General features: G+C 35.5%; 1 protein-coding gene across 7 annotated transcripts in view; it reads right to left on the bottom strand.

Moving 5' to 3' along the window:
* LRRC49 (leucine rich repeat containing 49) overlaps positions 1 to 15,753 on the bottom strand; it is a 161,362-nt gene that overhangs the window by 50,325 nt on the left and 95,284 nt on the right. For all 7 annotated transcript variants that reach the window (XM_021940672.2, XM_009210523.3, XM_031668523.1 and 4 more), the window contains 2 exons: positions 15,366 to 15,449; positions 11,298 to 11,461 (listed from right to left, as the gene is read on the bottom strand). In XM_021940672.2, coding sequence (XP_021796364.1) covers positions 11,298 to 11,461; positions 15,366 to 15,449 — 248 coding nt within the window. The remainder of the gene's footprint in view (positions 1 to 11,297; positions 11,462 to 15,365; positions 15,450 to 15,753) is intronic.

Genomic DNA, 15,753 nt, shown 5'->3' on the forward strand with positions numbered 1-15,753 from the left:
CTCTCTGGGAGGCCGAGGTGGGTGGATCACAGAGTCAGGAGTTAGAGATCAGCCTGGTCAATATGATGAAACCCCATCGCCACTAAAAATACAAAATTAGCTGGGCATGGTGGCGCATGCCTGTAATCCCAGCTACTTGGGAGGCTGAGGCAGGAGAATCGCTTGAACCCGGGAGGCAGAGGTTGTGGTGAGCCGAGATTGCACCATTGCACTCCAGCCTTGGTAACAAGAGTGAAACTCCATCTCAAAAAAGAAAAAAAAAAAGTCGGGAAAATACCCTATGCCTTTTCAATAAGGGACTCTAAGAAAAGACAGGGTGACTAGCTCAATGCAATAAAGTAATGACTCTGAAAGCCAGGCTAAATGTAGAACATACTCTTAAATGTCTAGATGAAAAGAGACATTATTTAGGAGGATTATGATTATTTTTTTAACCTTTAGGCTTTTCATAACAGGCCTGAACAGAAAGACTTAAAGTATTGCGGAAGATTCTTTTCCCAATGAATAAGTGGTGCTGATTCCTATAATAATTTATTTTTTGAATTTCGATTACAACATTCATAGGTGTGAAAATTCATTGTATGCATTATATTTTATTATAGTAGTGTTGGCTAAAATACCACAGTGTTCGTAGACAGGAAATGACCAAAAATAAACCAGCTTCACTGCATGCATCCAATGTAAGCAAAAAAAAAAAAAAAAAAAATTACACCAAGTACTTTCCAATTCCTGCCAGAGAAAAGAAACCTGCAATATGTCATTTTACTGGAGAGCTGTCCCAAGTACAGTGAACAGTGAAATCATTAGTGGGATATAGCAAAGTTTTAGAGAATTTCTTCCCTTTTTGTGTCTATAATTTTTTCATGGACACTTGTTTCCAGGCATTTAGTTACACACCCATAAGCCAAAGGTTACGGAACATTGTAACCCAAGAATTATCCACTTTTTTGGCATTATGAAATACTAAAGACTATAAATATAAATGATTATTAAAAATGGAAAACCTTATGTAGTATTAAAACACAAATTGAAACACTAGGTAAGAAACTTTGCGGCCCTCTGACTAGCTTTGTATGTTCAGAAATAGTTAAATTGTATCATTCAGGGTCCCAAATGATAAAATTTAATTATCTTTTTGAAGACTTACAGAAAATGTAGAAATATAACCTCTAATGTTTAAAATTCTTCACTTTGTACTTTCAGATAAAAATAGCATACAGACTAAGCCCATGTGTTTAAAACCTCTCCCTCCAAGACCCCATTGAAGAATAGTAAAGTAATCAAAAAGACATAAACCCGCAACAACAACAAGCGCAGCAGGGGAAGACTATTGGCAGCAGGAGATTTCAGAAAATTTCTGGAAGCTAGAAAGAAAAAGTGTTAAATGATGAAGAAGGATAAAAAAGGGCTATATTCTCAAATAAGCCCTGGAAATAAGAAAAAGATGGCAGCCAAATTGCTCAGTGGAACTCTGGAAAGCAACAAACAGTAAGTATGATGGAGGATGGGAGTGAGAAGTGAGACTGAACACAGGGGCATTAACTGAAGATCTGTAAAAGGTCTCTCCCACCTACTTCTCTCACTGCCAACAAGTCTCACAGAGTGGCACTGCAGTTCAGTGAGAAAGGAAGAACACTCAATAAATAGCACTAGGGTAACTGATTATTCCTATGCAAAGAAAACCCCTCCCCACCCAAATCAGACCTTAACCTCAAATATAAATATCAATTACCGGTATAATAAAAAGTTAAATATAAAAAGGCCAAATGTTAAACCTTTAGGAAGACAAAATGGGAGAATGTTTTTAAAATTTCAAAGTGGTAAAGGAATTATTTTCCTAAACACAATCTAAGTGGGTAAGCCATAAAGGAACAGGTATATATTTTTGTGTCTTCAGTATATAAATGGTATTTAAAGTCAAAGCCATGTAGGAGATTGCCTGGGGGAAAGCAGAGAGTGTAAAGACAGCCCAGGACCAAAATCCGAAGAACTCTACCATCAAGAGGTTGAGAGGACAGAAATACTTGAAGATATGAGAAAGACACATAATACAAGAAAAAAATCAAAGGCTACTAATAATGATATAAAATGATAAACTATAAAGAATGGCCAAAAGCAAATGATGACTCTAAATTAGATTACAGAGACAGGCTTCAAAAAGAGTAGATTCTAGAAGTCAGAATGTAGAAACAGCAGTAAATTTCTTTGTTCAATTTTTTTAAAAGGCAATCAGAAACTCCAGAAAAAAACAAACTATATATGAAAAGCATGGCTCAAATATGAAACAAACTAAAATGTGGCATGGGTTTGGACAACTTTTAAGGTATAATGAAGAGGGGTCCATTTGGATTTGATGCTATGACTATTCTTAGAGCGGCTTAGGAAGCAGAAAAGGAGACATAATCATAGCTTAATCCTTTACCGTAAAGTAAAAGATTGTTATATTATAGAAACTTAAATACTGTTTACCAGTTTTCAAGTTTTAAATGCTACCAACTGACAAAGTTTTATGATTATAGAACAGATATAAATGACATTAATCTTGAAATGTAAAAGTATAGCTCATAGAATATAGCCAAATTGGAATCCCGAAGAGAAAGCAAAAATGCTAGAGTAGGGAACGCCAAAACACTCCATCCCTCCACAAAAGCAACAAATATGCTAGCAACAAAAAACCCCCAAAAACAAAATCAACTTTTTCAGAAATCTGGAATCTAATAAATTACAAAACCAGGGAAACAATGAAGAAAAGAAAAACTGTTGAATTTCAATAAGAGAGTTCTGAAGCATTTTAACTTACCCTGTTACCACTCCCCACTCCCCAGCTTGGTGGTGGCCTTGAAGTTGAACAGCCCACATTCCTGGTGCAGGGTGCTGGCAACAGAGGAAGCAATATAGACCGTATTTTCAAAAAACTGCAGTTGTGTGTTTTGACATGTTTGGTGACTCTCTGAAGGATTAGCTCAAGGGCTTGCCTTTGGATCACTTGCCTTGGAGCTTCCCTAGGGCTGAGGTGGCTTCTAAGTGGCATTTGTTGAAAGTATTGAAAGGCAAAAATGTATTAGCTGCCACCACACTGGACAAGGGATAGTAGTTGCAGCAAGCAACAGACAGATCAAAAAGGCTGAGAAGGAAGAGGCTGGGGAAGGAGATGTCTGGGAGAATAGAGTTTTGAGAAGCTCCTGTGAGTCCAGGGAATCTAAAAGGCCACATGCATGTCCAGGGTCAGACACATGTTTGGAAAAGACCTGAGAAGACACTAATCTTAACCCTAAACTTAACCCCTGGCTGATCTTCAGGTTTTACACAAGCAGGAATGAAGGTTAAGGCAGAGTGGCAAACTGTCTAGATAAGCCATGAAAGACTGCCTCAAAACAGAACCAATCTATAGAGGCTGGGAGAGGTTTATTTTTTCCTTTTTTCTCCAGGCATTTAAGAAAATCTCTGAAAATCACTAACTGACCACTAAGCTAATGGAACAGAGATTTCAGTGGGTATACATGATAAATAATATAGTCTTCACAGAAATAATTAGGAAAGTCATTAAACAAATAGAAGACAACAATCAAAACAAGCAGCAACAACAAACCCTAGGGGGGAGGAATGATCTGATCTCCAGAGTTGTCACATAAATGTCCAGTTTCAACAAAAAATATGATGCATACAAAGAAACAAGAAAGTCTAACCCACTCACAGGAAAAAAGAAATGAACGGAAACTGTTTCTGAGGAAGCCCAGGCATTGGACTTACTAGACAAAAACTTTTAAGTCAACTATTTTAAATATGCTGAAATAACTTAGGAAAACCAAGAGAATAATGTCTTACCAAATAAAGAATATCAATAAAGAGATGGAAATTAAAAAGGAATCAAATAGAAATTCTGGAGTTGGAAAGTACAGTAACTAAAAAACTCTCTAGAGGGCTTCAACAGCAGATTTTAGTAGGCAGGAGAAAGAATCAGTAAACTTAGATAGGTCAATTAAATTACATAGGAGTGAGGGAAAATAAAGAGTAAAGATAAATGAACAGAACCAGGAAAACTGTGGGACACTATCCAGCATACCAACATAAACATAATGGGGGTTTCAGAAGGACAGACATGAGAGAAAAAAAAGCAGAAAGAATATTTGAAAAAACAATGGCCAGAAACTTCCCAAATTTGATAAAAGACATAAAACAACATATCCAAGAGGCTCAATGAACTCTGACTAGGATAAACTCATAGATCCACACCAAGACACATTATAACCAAACTACTGAAAGACAAAAATAAAGAGACAATCTTGAAAGTAGTGAGAGAGAAGTGACTCATAATGGACAAGGGATTCTCGATAAGAATAACAGCTGATTTCTCATCAGAAATCATGGAGACCAGAAGGTAGTGGATGACATATTTAAAGTGCTGAAAGAAAAAAAAAAAACCTGTCAACCCAGAATTATATATGGCAAAACTGGACTTCACAAATAAGAGAGAAATTAAGACATTCCTTGATAAACAAAAGCTGAGGGAGTTTATTGTTAGTATACCTGACCTACAGGAAATGCTAAAGGAAGTTCTCTGGAAATTAAAGAACACTAGTTGGTAACTTGAAGTCATATGAAGAAATAAATAACATCAAGAAAGGTAATTACACAGGTGCATAATAAAAGCCAGTATTACTGAATTTTTAGGTGGTAATTCCTTTTTTTAAAATATGATTCAAAAGAAAAATGCATTAAAAATAATTATAAATCTATAATGTGCACACAATGTTTAAAGATGTAATTTCTGAAAACAGTAACAGAAAAGGGAGTAGAGCTAAACAGAAGCAAAGTTTTTATATACTACTACAACTAGATTGGTATTAATTCTAACTAGCTGAATTAAAATGTTAATTGTAATCCCCAGGGTAACAACTAAGAAAATAGCTAGGAAATGTATAGTAAAAAGAACAATTAGGGGATCAAAAAAGGTACACTAAGAAAATCAGCTAAATACAAAAGAAGAAAGCAATGAAGGAATTGAGGGAGCAAAAAACAATATACATCAGATAGAAAGCAAATAACAAAATGGGAGACATATGTCTTACCTTATCAGGACTTCAAAGATTAAACTACTCAAATTAAAAGGCAGAAATTAGCAGAAAGGATTTTCTTGTTTTCGAGATGGAGTCTTACTCTGCTGCCCAGGCTAGAGTACAATGGTGCAATCTTGGCTTACTGCAACCTCGGCCTCCTGGGTTCAAGCGATTCTCCTGCCTCAGCCTCTTGAGTAGCTGGGATTACAGTATGTGTCACCACGTCTCGCTAATTTTCATATTTTTAGTAGAGATGGGGTTTCACCATGTTGGCCAGGCTGGTCTCGAACTCCTGACCTCAGGTGATCCACCTGCCTCAGGCTCCCAAAGTGCTAGGATTACAGGTGCGAACTACCACTCCCAGCCAGGATTTTTTTTTTTTAAAGATCCAAGTATATGCTTTCTACAAGATTAAAAGACACAAATAGGATGAAATGGAAAGAATAGAAACAGATATTCCATGCAAACAGTAACCAAGAGAGCCAGAGTATCTACTAATATTATGTAAAAAAGATTTTATATCAAATATTTTTATGAGAGTCATGGAAGAACATTTTATATTGAAAAATTGGTCAATCCCTAAGGAAGGTATAACAATTACAAAGGTATATGCACTTAACACCTAAAATATATGAGGCAAAATGGACAAAGTTGAAAGAAGAAACAGTTCTATAATAACAGTTGGAGACTTCAATACTCTACCTTCAATAATGGATAGAACAACCAGACAGAAGATCAACAAGTAAACAGAGGACCTGAAGTACACTATAAAACCAACTAACAGATTATGTATAGAAAACCCCACCCAACAACAGCAGAATACATATTCTTCTCAAGTATGCATGGAAAATTCTCTGGGATAGACCATATGTTCATCTATAAAGCAAGTCTCAATCAATTTAAAAAGATTAAATTCTACAAAATATCTTCTCCGACCACAATGAACAAATCTGGAAAATTCAGAAATTAAACACTGCAGTCTTAAACAACCATTGGATGAAAGAAGAAATCACAAGGAAAATTACAAAAGTACAGTTGATAGAAGTTGCAATGTACAAAGTGGGAAAAATACAAAGGATAGACTCATCTTGCAAATGCAGACTTGAGGGCTATTGCCTATAGTGGATGAAACAAAAAAATAGAGATTTAGATACATATTACAAAAGCTACCAATAAAGCAACTATAGATATATAGTTTGGGGAGGAAAAGAGGTGAGGAAGCTGAATCTTCATCTATTATCACAAGTAGTATATCTGAATCTTACAAATTTAAAAAACTGCATAATATACATTTAAATAAGTGGTAGAAAAGGAGCCAGTAAAATACCACTTAAAAAAAATAAAAGAGTAGCCACATACATAAAAGGAAAATCAGGTGAATGAGGAGTTTCAACTATGTCAAATGCTGTAAGAAGGTCAAGTAAAATAAGGACTTACAGTTCAAAAAGTCAAACTGAATGCTCTGGTTAAGAATTCCTTGTTTAGACAAAATGCAAGGTATAATAAGTTCTTCTAGAAATATCTCTAAATTTCAGTTCTAGGAGATTTTACAGGAATCAGATAACTACAAACTAAACTGAAGAAAAATCTACAACCAGTAGAAGTTGTAAGTAACTGATTTTGCATTATAATCCCTATGAGTTATATACTATCTGTCCTAAAATTTTATTTTTCTACCTTCATGTATAAATATCTTCTGTGGCTACTCAACTTGCTAGTTTTTAGGTCATTAAAAAAAAGAATCAAACTAAGAGAATGTAACAGTGTTTCCATGACACTTTAAACATACATTTGTAGAAAGTAAATCTTTTGCCAGAAATTGTGGATCCCCTTCCTAATGATTCATCATTACACTTTACATCCTCTCCATTGAACCCCTACATCTCTTCTCCCATCTCTCCCAAACTCTTTCTCTATGCTTCCTTCTTAAAAGCTAATGACTTTGTGGAACTCCTAATAAAAATTCTGAAACTCTTGGCAGTAAGCATAAGGCACAACAATTTTCACTAACAGATACTTCCTCTTTCTCTTGGAACAGCTTGCTTGTTTTTGAGACCATAAAGACCCTATGATTTTAAATTATTTTAGAGGGTCATAAAATGTTTGGTCATATGCCACTTTAAAAGTTCAAAATGTCATGAAAGTCATGTTAATAGTCTGCAATCCACTGATCAGAGATAGTTTTGCCAGATAAAAGAGTCATTTAATAAAAAAGATACTCCTGCATTCACTGAAGCTGCCAAAACTAGTAAAACTTAAACAGTGAATAGCTGTGTCACAAGAGAACACGATGCATGGCCTCTGGTACCGTACCATACCTTGTTCTACCATCAGTAACTTCAATATCTACAATAATGGCTTCAATGGATCTTCTTTATTCTGGTGACCTTCACTTCTACTCTTTTCCAACAATCCGCTCTGATAACCACAATAATGGCTTCCATATTGCTTAGATTTCATTACTTAAATGTGTTCTACCTCTAAAATATTTAACCTCAAAAACTTACTTTGACCATAAATTCCCACTATTCCATCTCGTTTTTAATGCTCTTACTTTATATGCTCCTCATCTGCAACTTTAATCAGACTTCCCATCCCAGAAACAAAATTTTCTTCCAATCTGTTGCCAACCTTCTGTTTTTTAATTCCTTAAAATCTCGCCTAGACTATCTGACCCATCATTTCTACTTTTTCCTTTATCATCACACTTGAATTTTTTTATTCCTTGCCTTTGATCCCTTGTCTCTTTGTTGTTTATCAGACATTTAGCTTCTCTTCTGTTATACTTAGCTACTCTGCGCTCTTGGAATAAACTCACTCAACCATTCAGGCTAAAGTTGCTATAATTTCATGGTCTCTAACCTCATTTAGTTCCTCAGAATTTTCCTTCAGACTTTCAACATTTTCCCAATTAGCTCCCTCTGGATATCAAACAAGACCTGTTTCTTAAAAAAGTGTCACTACTGTTAAAACAATGCTAATTCTTCTGAAATTAATAAGTAAACTTAAATGTGATTTGAACAAGATTCTCACCATTTCTTTTCTATTTAGGTTAACTGATTTTAAAGTTCATATGAGGCTGGGCACAGTGGCTCACGCCTGTAATCCCAGTACTTTGGGAGGTCAAGGCGGGCACATCATTTGAGCCTAAGAGTTCAAGACCAGCCTGAGCAACATGGCAAAACTCCACCTCTACAAAAATTACAAAAATTAGCTGGACATAGTGGTGTGCGCCTATAGTCCCAGCTATTAGGGAGGCTGAGGTGGGAGGATTGCTTCAGCCCAGGAGGCGAAGGTTGCAGTGAGTCAAGATCACGCCACTGCACTTCAGCCTGGGAAACAGAATGAGGCCCCGTCTCAATAAATAAATAAATGAAGTTCATATGGAAGAATAGGTGTGTGACAATTGAACTTGAAAAGAACAGTGGAAACCTATTTCCCCTACAAGTTGTGAAAACTTACGACAAAATTACTATAATCAAGAGTCTGGTATTGGCATTAAAATAGGTAAGTGAAATGGGTAGTCCAGAAATATATGTACATATTTACAAAACCTTAACGTGAGATAAAGATGGAATTCTCGTGAAAAAAGAATAGTTTAATTTTTATTTATTTTGTTTATTTTTTTCTGAGACGATGTCTTGCTCTGTCACCCAGGCTGGAGTGCAGTGGCATGATCTCGGCTCACTGCAAGCTCCGCCTCCCGGGTTCACGCCATTCTCCAGCCTCAGCCTCCAGAGTAGCTGGGACTACAGGTGCCCGCCACCAAGCCTGGCTAATTTTTTTGTATTTTTTGTAGAGACGGGGTTTCACTGTGTTAGTCAGGATGGTCTCGATCTCCTGACCTCGTGATCCGCCCGCCTCGGCCTCCCAAAGTGCTGGGATTACAGGCATGAGCCACCATGCCTGGCCAGAAGAATAGTTTAATTTTTAAAATGCTATTAGCAAATTGAGTAGTCAATTGAAATAAAATCAAGTTAGACCCTTATCTAACACTGTGTATAAAAATAAGTTTGAGGCCATGTACGGTGGCTCACGCTTGTAATCCTAGCACTTTGGGAAACCGAGGCAGGAGGATCACTTGAGGTCGGTAGTTCAATACCAGCCTAGTCAACATGGTGACACCCCATCTCTATTAAAAATACAAAAATTAGCCAGGTGTGGTGGTGGGCACCTGTAAAGTCTCAGCTACTCAGGAGGCTGAGGCAGGAGAATCGCTTGAACCTGGGAGGTGAAGGTTGACGTGAGCCAACATCGCGCCACTGCCCTCCAGCCTGGGTGACAGAGTGAGACTCCGTCTCCAAAAAAAAAAAAAATTTGATGGATTGAAGGACTTTTAGAACCTTACTATAATTTTAGAATAAAAAATTCCAGATTACTTGGATAAACTTGAAACTGAAAAAAATAATTTTTAAAAAAGAAATTAGAAATAGAACTGACATTTATTATTTCATAAATCTAAAGCCCAATGCTATAAAGTTTTAACATTATAAAGTGTTATAGTTCTAACGAAGTAAAATTATATTTTGCCATTTAAATAATATTAAATATAGCTCCAGGGCTATGTAAGAGTGGTATATTAGTTATATAAATTGTCACTTCATTAGAATTTTTATTCTTGCTTTATTTTTGTAGCTGAAAGAGCTGAGGAGGTCTACATGTGGATCCCAAGTGAGCTGAAGGAAATACACTGATATAAGTTAATTCTATAGCTAAAAGTTAAAAAGCATATTTGCCTAAATATATATTAGACTCTAACTGCAGACAATTTCCAAAACATTATTCTCATGTCACTCAAATTAATTCCTTCACTATATATTTTTTGCATATGAAAGGCTTAAAGACTTCCAGCTAAAAACCTGAAGTAAAAGCTATATTATATTTAATTTTAAAAGGTGTTTCAATCAGAGTTTAGTTAAGGTAATAAGACATACATGCTTCATCAAATTAAACAAAATTAAAACGTATTCTATCTTTGATTTTTAGGCTTTATTTTAAAATTATGTAAATATAGTCAGCCCTCAGTATCAGTGGGTTCTGCATTCATAGATTAAACCAAATGGATCAAAAATATCTGAAAAAAATTCCACAAAGTTCTAAAAGCAAAAGTTAAACTTGCCACATGCTGAGTACTATAACAAATCCATGCAAATCAAGTGATGTGTAGGCACTGTATTAGATACTATTTAAGTAACCTAGAGATGATTTCAAGTATATGGCAGGAAGAGTGTAGGTTATATGCAAATACTATCCCATTTTATATAAGGGAATTGAGTATCTGCAGATTTGGGTATTTGCAGGGGTCCTGGAATCAATCCCCTGTGGATACTGAGGGGCAGCTGTACAAATATATATTTAAAGTATACATGCACTATAAAGATATAGATGCTTTATGTCCCTCTGAATTTACTTGATTCCAATATGCTTTTCTGAGAGGAAGAGAAACATGTGGAGTCTAGATAATGCACTCAGCATTGCTCATAAACCTAGGGATATGTTATCATGTGATAAATGTATCATAGAAGAAAAGAGGTTGTGAGCCACTGGAATAGAAGTATAGATCACAGCTGGAGTAACTTTCAGATTACATGCCCTGTTGTTTACTACGAGTAGTTAAAGAGTAAGGTTTTGTGCTGGCTGCTGAGGACACAGCAGGAGTCAAGTCAATCAGGCAGGATTCCTTTCCTTATGAAGCTTACATTCTAATGGGGAAGACACACATGAAACAACTATCTACCAACTTGGAGTTAGGGAAGGCTTTTTTGGAAGATGTGAAGTTTAAACTTCAGACCTCTATGGGTGAGCTGAAGTTAGCTAGGGTGGGATCAGAGAAATAGTGCAGGGAAGTGGTTGGTGTCAGGGCAGAAAAACACTATTCCTATAAGAAAAGTTCTGAAGTAGGAAGAAACTGAACTGAAAGACAGTGATGCTGCAATAGCAGAAGAACATGGTTGATGGCATGAGATAAAAGAGATGAAGTGGGCAAAAGACATCATAGACTATATTTAGCAACCTAGACTTTTCCCTATAAAAAATATGAAATGCCCTATGAAGGGTGTTGTATTAGGAGAGTGTTGTAGTAAGATTTATATTTTCAATTTTTCCATCTTAATTTCTAATTTCAGCAAGTTTTCTTAAGAAAACTCTTTTAAAATAATTATATGTAAAATGATTTCTAATTCCCACTCCAAATTCAATTATCTAAAGATGCTCGTATCTTGAAAGAATACCATTGCATACCCTGTTTCCTCTGGAAATGCAGAGAGGGTGCTTCCATCAATCTGACAGGGATCCTGAGCAGAGTCAGAATCTTTTCTATCTTCATTTGTAGCAATATTGGCTACTCGTTGTTGTTGCAAGTCCCACTGTCGAGCTACGTTGTTAATTGTTAACCTTTTCTTCTCCTATTAAAAAGTTAATTGTGACAAAAGTTATATAATGCAATTTTTGTACCAGAAGTGACATCTAAGGGGCATATTGTTTGTACCTTCTTGTAATACTTTTAAAAGGAACATGTCCCTTATAAGTAGATACCCAATACATTCTAAAACAAGATTCAAGAGGCCTGTATTTACTCTCTGCATCCAAAATCTCAATAATCATCTAACACTCTAAAGGAAAAAAAAATGCAAACAATTATTGCTCTTTAGGAACTTAATTTTATTAAAAATAAATATACAACCAAGTAGAGATTAAAAATTCAAAATCTGAAATTTTAATTTCACAGAAATTTTTACATACTTAATGTTACCTGAAGTTTTAAACAGAAATTTATATGCCTCTAACATAGTAAGAAAAACCTAATGATATTTTAGTTTTTCTACTCAATAATTAAGACTGGTAAGGTGAAATAATCTTGGAGGGTGGAAGGGAAGGAGTTGATCAATGTTCCAAGTTTCTCAGAATAAATTATAATGTCTGAAATTTAAAAATTATTCTCTAGACTATTAAAAGAAATTGTACTGGGTTGAAGTGTCTCTAGATAACTAGTACCATTCCAGATGAATAGGAAAGAAATTAATTCATTATAAGCAATGGATGCCTTAAGGTAGTGGTTCTCAAATTTCAGGGTACCTCAAATCACCTGGAGGTTAAAACGATTGCTGATTTAGAGTTTTTGGAATAGTGTTTGAGAATTTGAATTTCTACCAGGCTCCTAAGTATTCTAATATTGCTAGTTCATGGACCTCACTTTGAGAACCACTGACTTACAGCATTGGAGCTCAGTCCTCTCATAGAAACCCTGTTGTGAAAAAGCAGATCTAGACTACTGAAAGAAATTGTGCTAAATTGAAACGTTTCTATTCAACTTATATACATTAATAGAAAAAAAATCCCTATTTTGGTAAAGTTTCCATTATCAAAAGATACTACTTAATTACAGTCTATCAATTAGATCAGAATGCTGAAAATAGACACTTTCCTTTTCCTCTTTACTAAGACTACAATCCTGCATTGAAAAATCAGCTGAGTGTGACACTGACCCCTCTTCACCTGCTGGCCCTGGAGCCAGAGAAGGCTAGTAGGAAGATTCTCTGGCCACTCCTTCAGTACATGTAGAATAATTCTTTGTAGTTGTACCTGTTTGCATATATTTGAGTAATTTTTGGTTATCTAAGATTTTAGCATGTATGCATGACATTAGATAGGAATAAAAAGTGATATAGCTTGTTTAATTAAAACTAAAGTTTTAAAAGTTCTATTTCTGTTTTAAAAATGTTTTTTGGGGGAGCGCAGTGGTGCTTACTTGAAATCTCAACTACTTGGGAGGCTAACGCAGGAGGACTGCTTGCAGGAGTTGAAGGCTGTAGTGTGCTATGGTCACACCTGTGAACTGCATTCCAGCCTGGGCAACACAGCAAGACCCCATCTCAAAAAAAAAAAAATGTTTTGGGCCTGGCTTTCTTTTTTTCGGTTTTTTTGGTGTTTCAAATTTATGTGCACAATTCAGTGGGTTATATTTAATATGTATATACTTTGGGGACTTTTTGACATTCTATGCATGTGCTCCTTATATAAAGCAAGTAGAAATCTGCGATTTTTAAATAAAAACATTTTTCCCTATTCTATAATAAAAAGGCTTCTTACCTTAAGGAATTCTATTTAAGTTACTTACTGATGACTATGCCAACCCAATTTTTAATCTAAGCAACTGTTTTTTTTTTTTTTTTTTACTCAGTATCAAGGCCACTTTGAAAGAGGCCAGGGCAGTGAGTTAATGGATGATGGTTCTCATGTTGGCTTCATGCATTTGGATTTCTGGCTGGCAGGGGTAGGCGAAAGAAATATTCGGAATGAGGTAGATATAGCAGTGCTTAGAGAAAGGGCATAAAATATCTTTAGACCACTGAGTATGTTAACAAATTTATAACAAGATAGTCTTTGAAAATGCAAACGTTTTCCTATATTAGTGCCAAAGTTAAGCTTCTTTAATTTGGGTTATTAAAATCAGATAATTACCAGGTTGACTAAGAGAATGATTAATTTTACTGGGGCCAGGAAAAGGGAAGACATATTTTAAGACAGAAGTATAGCCTGTCTTAATGTCAGGTGGGGATTAACGGCTGGCCAGGAGGACACATAAGGGCTCTGGGCATCTGTGGAGGGGAAAAAAAAAAGAAGCAAAAGAAAGGTTAGAGAATGCTAGAGATTCTGCAAGGCATAAGGGGGTACCCAAAGTAAAGTGTAAAGATCACAGAGTCATTTGGGATATCAGCGACAATTATGTTTCTAATAGCTAGGTGCCAATAAATGGCCAAGTCTGTGCTAAAGTGACAAATATTTTAGAAGGTGCCAAATTCCAATTTCTGCCATTTGAGTCTATTTTTCATGGTCCAGGCAAGACCACACCAGTATATGCCATAAGTTTCACTTTCCTTCACTTCTAAGGTTACAAGGAAAATGAAAAGCAACAAGGCAGAAGACAGTATCTATACACTCTTCCTGTACCCAATCCATCCCATTTTCTTTTTTTCTTTTTTTTTTTTTTTTGCATTCTTCTTTTTTTTTAAATTGTACTTTAAGTTCTGGGATACACGTGCAGAACGTGCAGGTTTGTTACATAGGTATACACATGCCATAGTGGTTTGCTGCACCCATCAACCCATCATCTACATCAGGTATTTCTCCTAATGCTATCCGTCCCCTAGCCCCCCGACCCTCTGACAGGCCCCGGTGTGTGATGTTCCCCTCCCTGTGTCCATGTGTTCTCATTGTCCACCTCCCACTTATGAGTGAGAACATGCAGTGTTTGGTTTTCTGTTCCTGTGTTAGTTTGCTGAGAATGTCCATCCCATTTTCTTAATGATCAATATCTAGAGTTGCATGAGCAATCCTCAGCAAATGCTGAGGGTCTGTTGTATCATGATTCCAAATCTGAGTTAGGGCTAGAATCTGGATCTCCTGATTCCCCATGCTTTTCCCCTTACTAAAAATAAATATAAGGAGTAAACCTCATAACTAAAGAGTCCTATTTAGTGACATTTTGTTTTGTCTCACTTATTTTCCTCAGGCTGCACTTAATTCCTGGACTCAAGCAATCCTCTGTCTTAGCCTCCCAAGTAGTTAAAACTTCAGGTACATACCACCTTGCCTGGCTAGTCATTTTTTTTGAATTCTGAGTGCCATTTTAATTTTAAAAAGAAAAGCATCTATATAGAACATGAATGAGTAATGATAATCAGGGTGATGTCCTTAATTTTAGAATATAGCATGATACATATTATGAACTATAAACTTTAAGCTATCTTTACTTATACTTTGTGTATAAAATATTTAAAAGAGAATATTTTATTTAAGGAAATTAATATCTGCTAAATCATTTAAAACCAGTTTAAAACAAATTTGCATTCTTAAGTTCCACAAAATCTTTATCACTTCTATATCATAAACTTTTTAAATTTAAAAAGCTATCATTAAAAAAAAATAGCAGAGCTCATTAAAATACATCAGTAAAGATGACAGTCAATTACAGTACATTCCAAAATGAAGTGAATATGCCATGGGATACACAAGATGATGCACTGGTATGAACTAAAAGCGTTATAACTTCAATTATATTTATTTTTCATCTCTTCCTTTTAAAACTAGCTTTTGCATTTATTTTATAATGTATATCATACTGTATTTAAGTACAGGTTTATTTATAGATAATAACTTGTAAAAGTTTTAGGGGTGCATACATTCTGTTGATAGGAATAAAAAACTTACAAAGTTTAGAAACCACTTTTCCAGTAGACTAGCTAGCCAGCTTTGGGGTATGTGTGTCTATGTGTGCACACACATCCACGTAGACATCAGAGAAAATACCTTAAGCAAAGATTGTTTATGACTTTCCCGCTTCTTCTCTTCCTCTTTTTTGGCTAAAACAGATGCCATACGCCTTTCTTCTTCCTAAAAGACATTTTCCAAAAAGTATTATGAAGAGTTGAATCATTTTTTAAGGCTAAATATCATTGGTCCTATTAAGTACAGTTTTCTTCTTGAGAGGCATAGTATTTGCTAGCAGAAAATATACTCTCAAAGAAAAAGTTAGTATGTTTCTCTTTATTTTCTTCTTCCCTCCTAATGCTAAAAATCTGCGCATTCCTAACTCTGTTCCCAGCTCTGGAGGTGACATGAACCTAGCTCATACAAGAAAGGAAAAAGAATGAGAAGAAAAGGATATGTATGTTTGCATAATTTTCCTTTTGTACTC

Source organism: Papio anubis, chromosome 7 (genome assembly GCF_008728515.1).
Source record: "Papio anubis isolate 15944 chromosome 7, Panubis1.0, whole genome shotgun sequence".
In the NCBI taxonomy this organism is placed as follows: domain Eukaryota; kingdom Metazoa; phylum Chordata; class Mammalia; order Primates; family Cercopithecidae; genus Papio; species Papio anubis.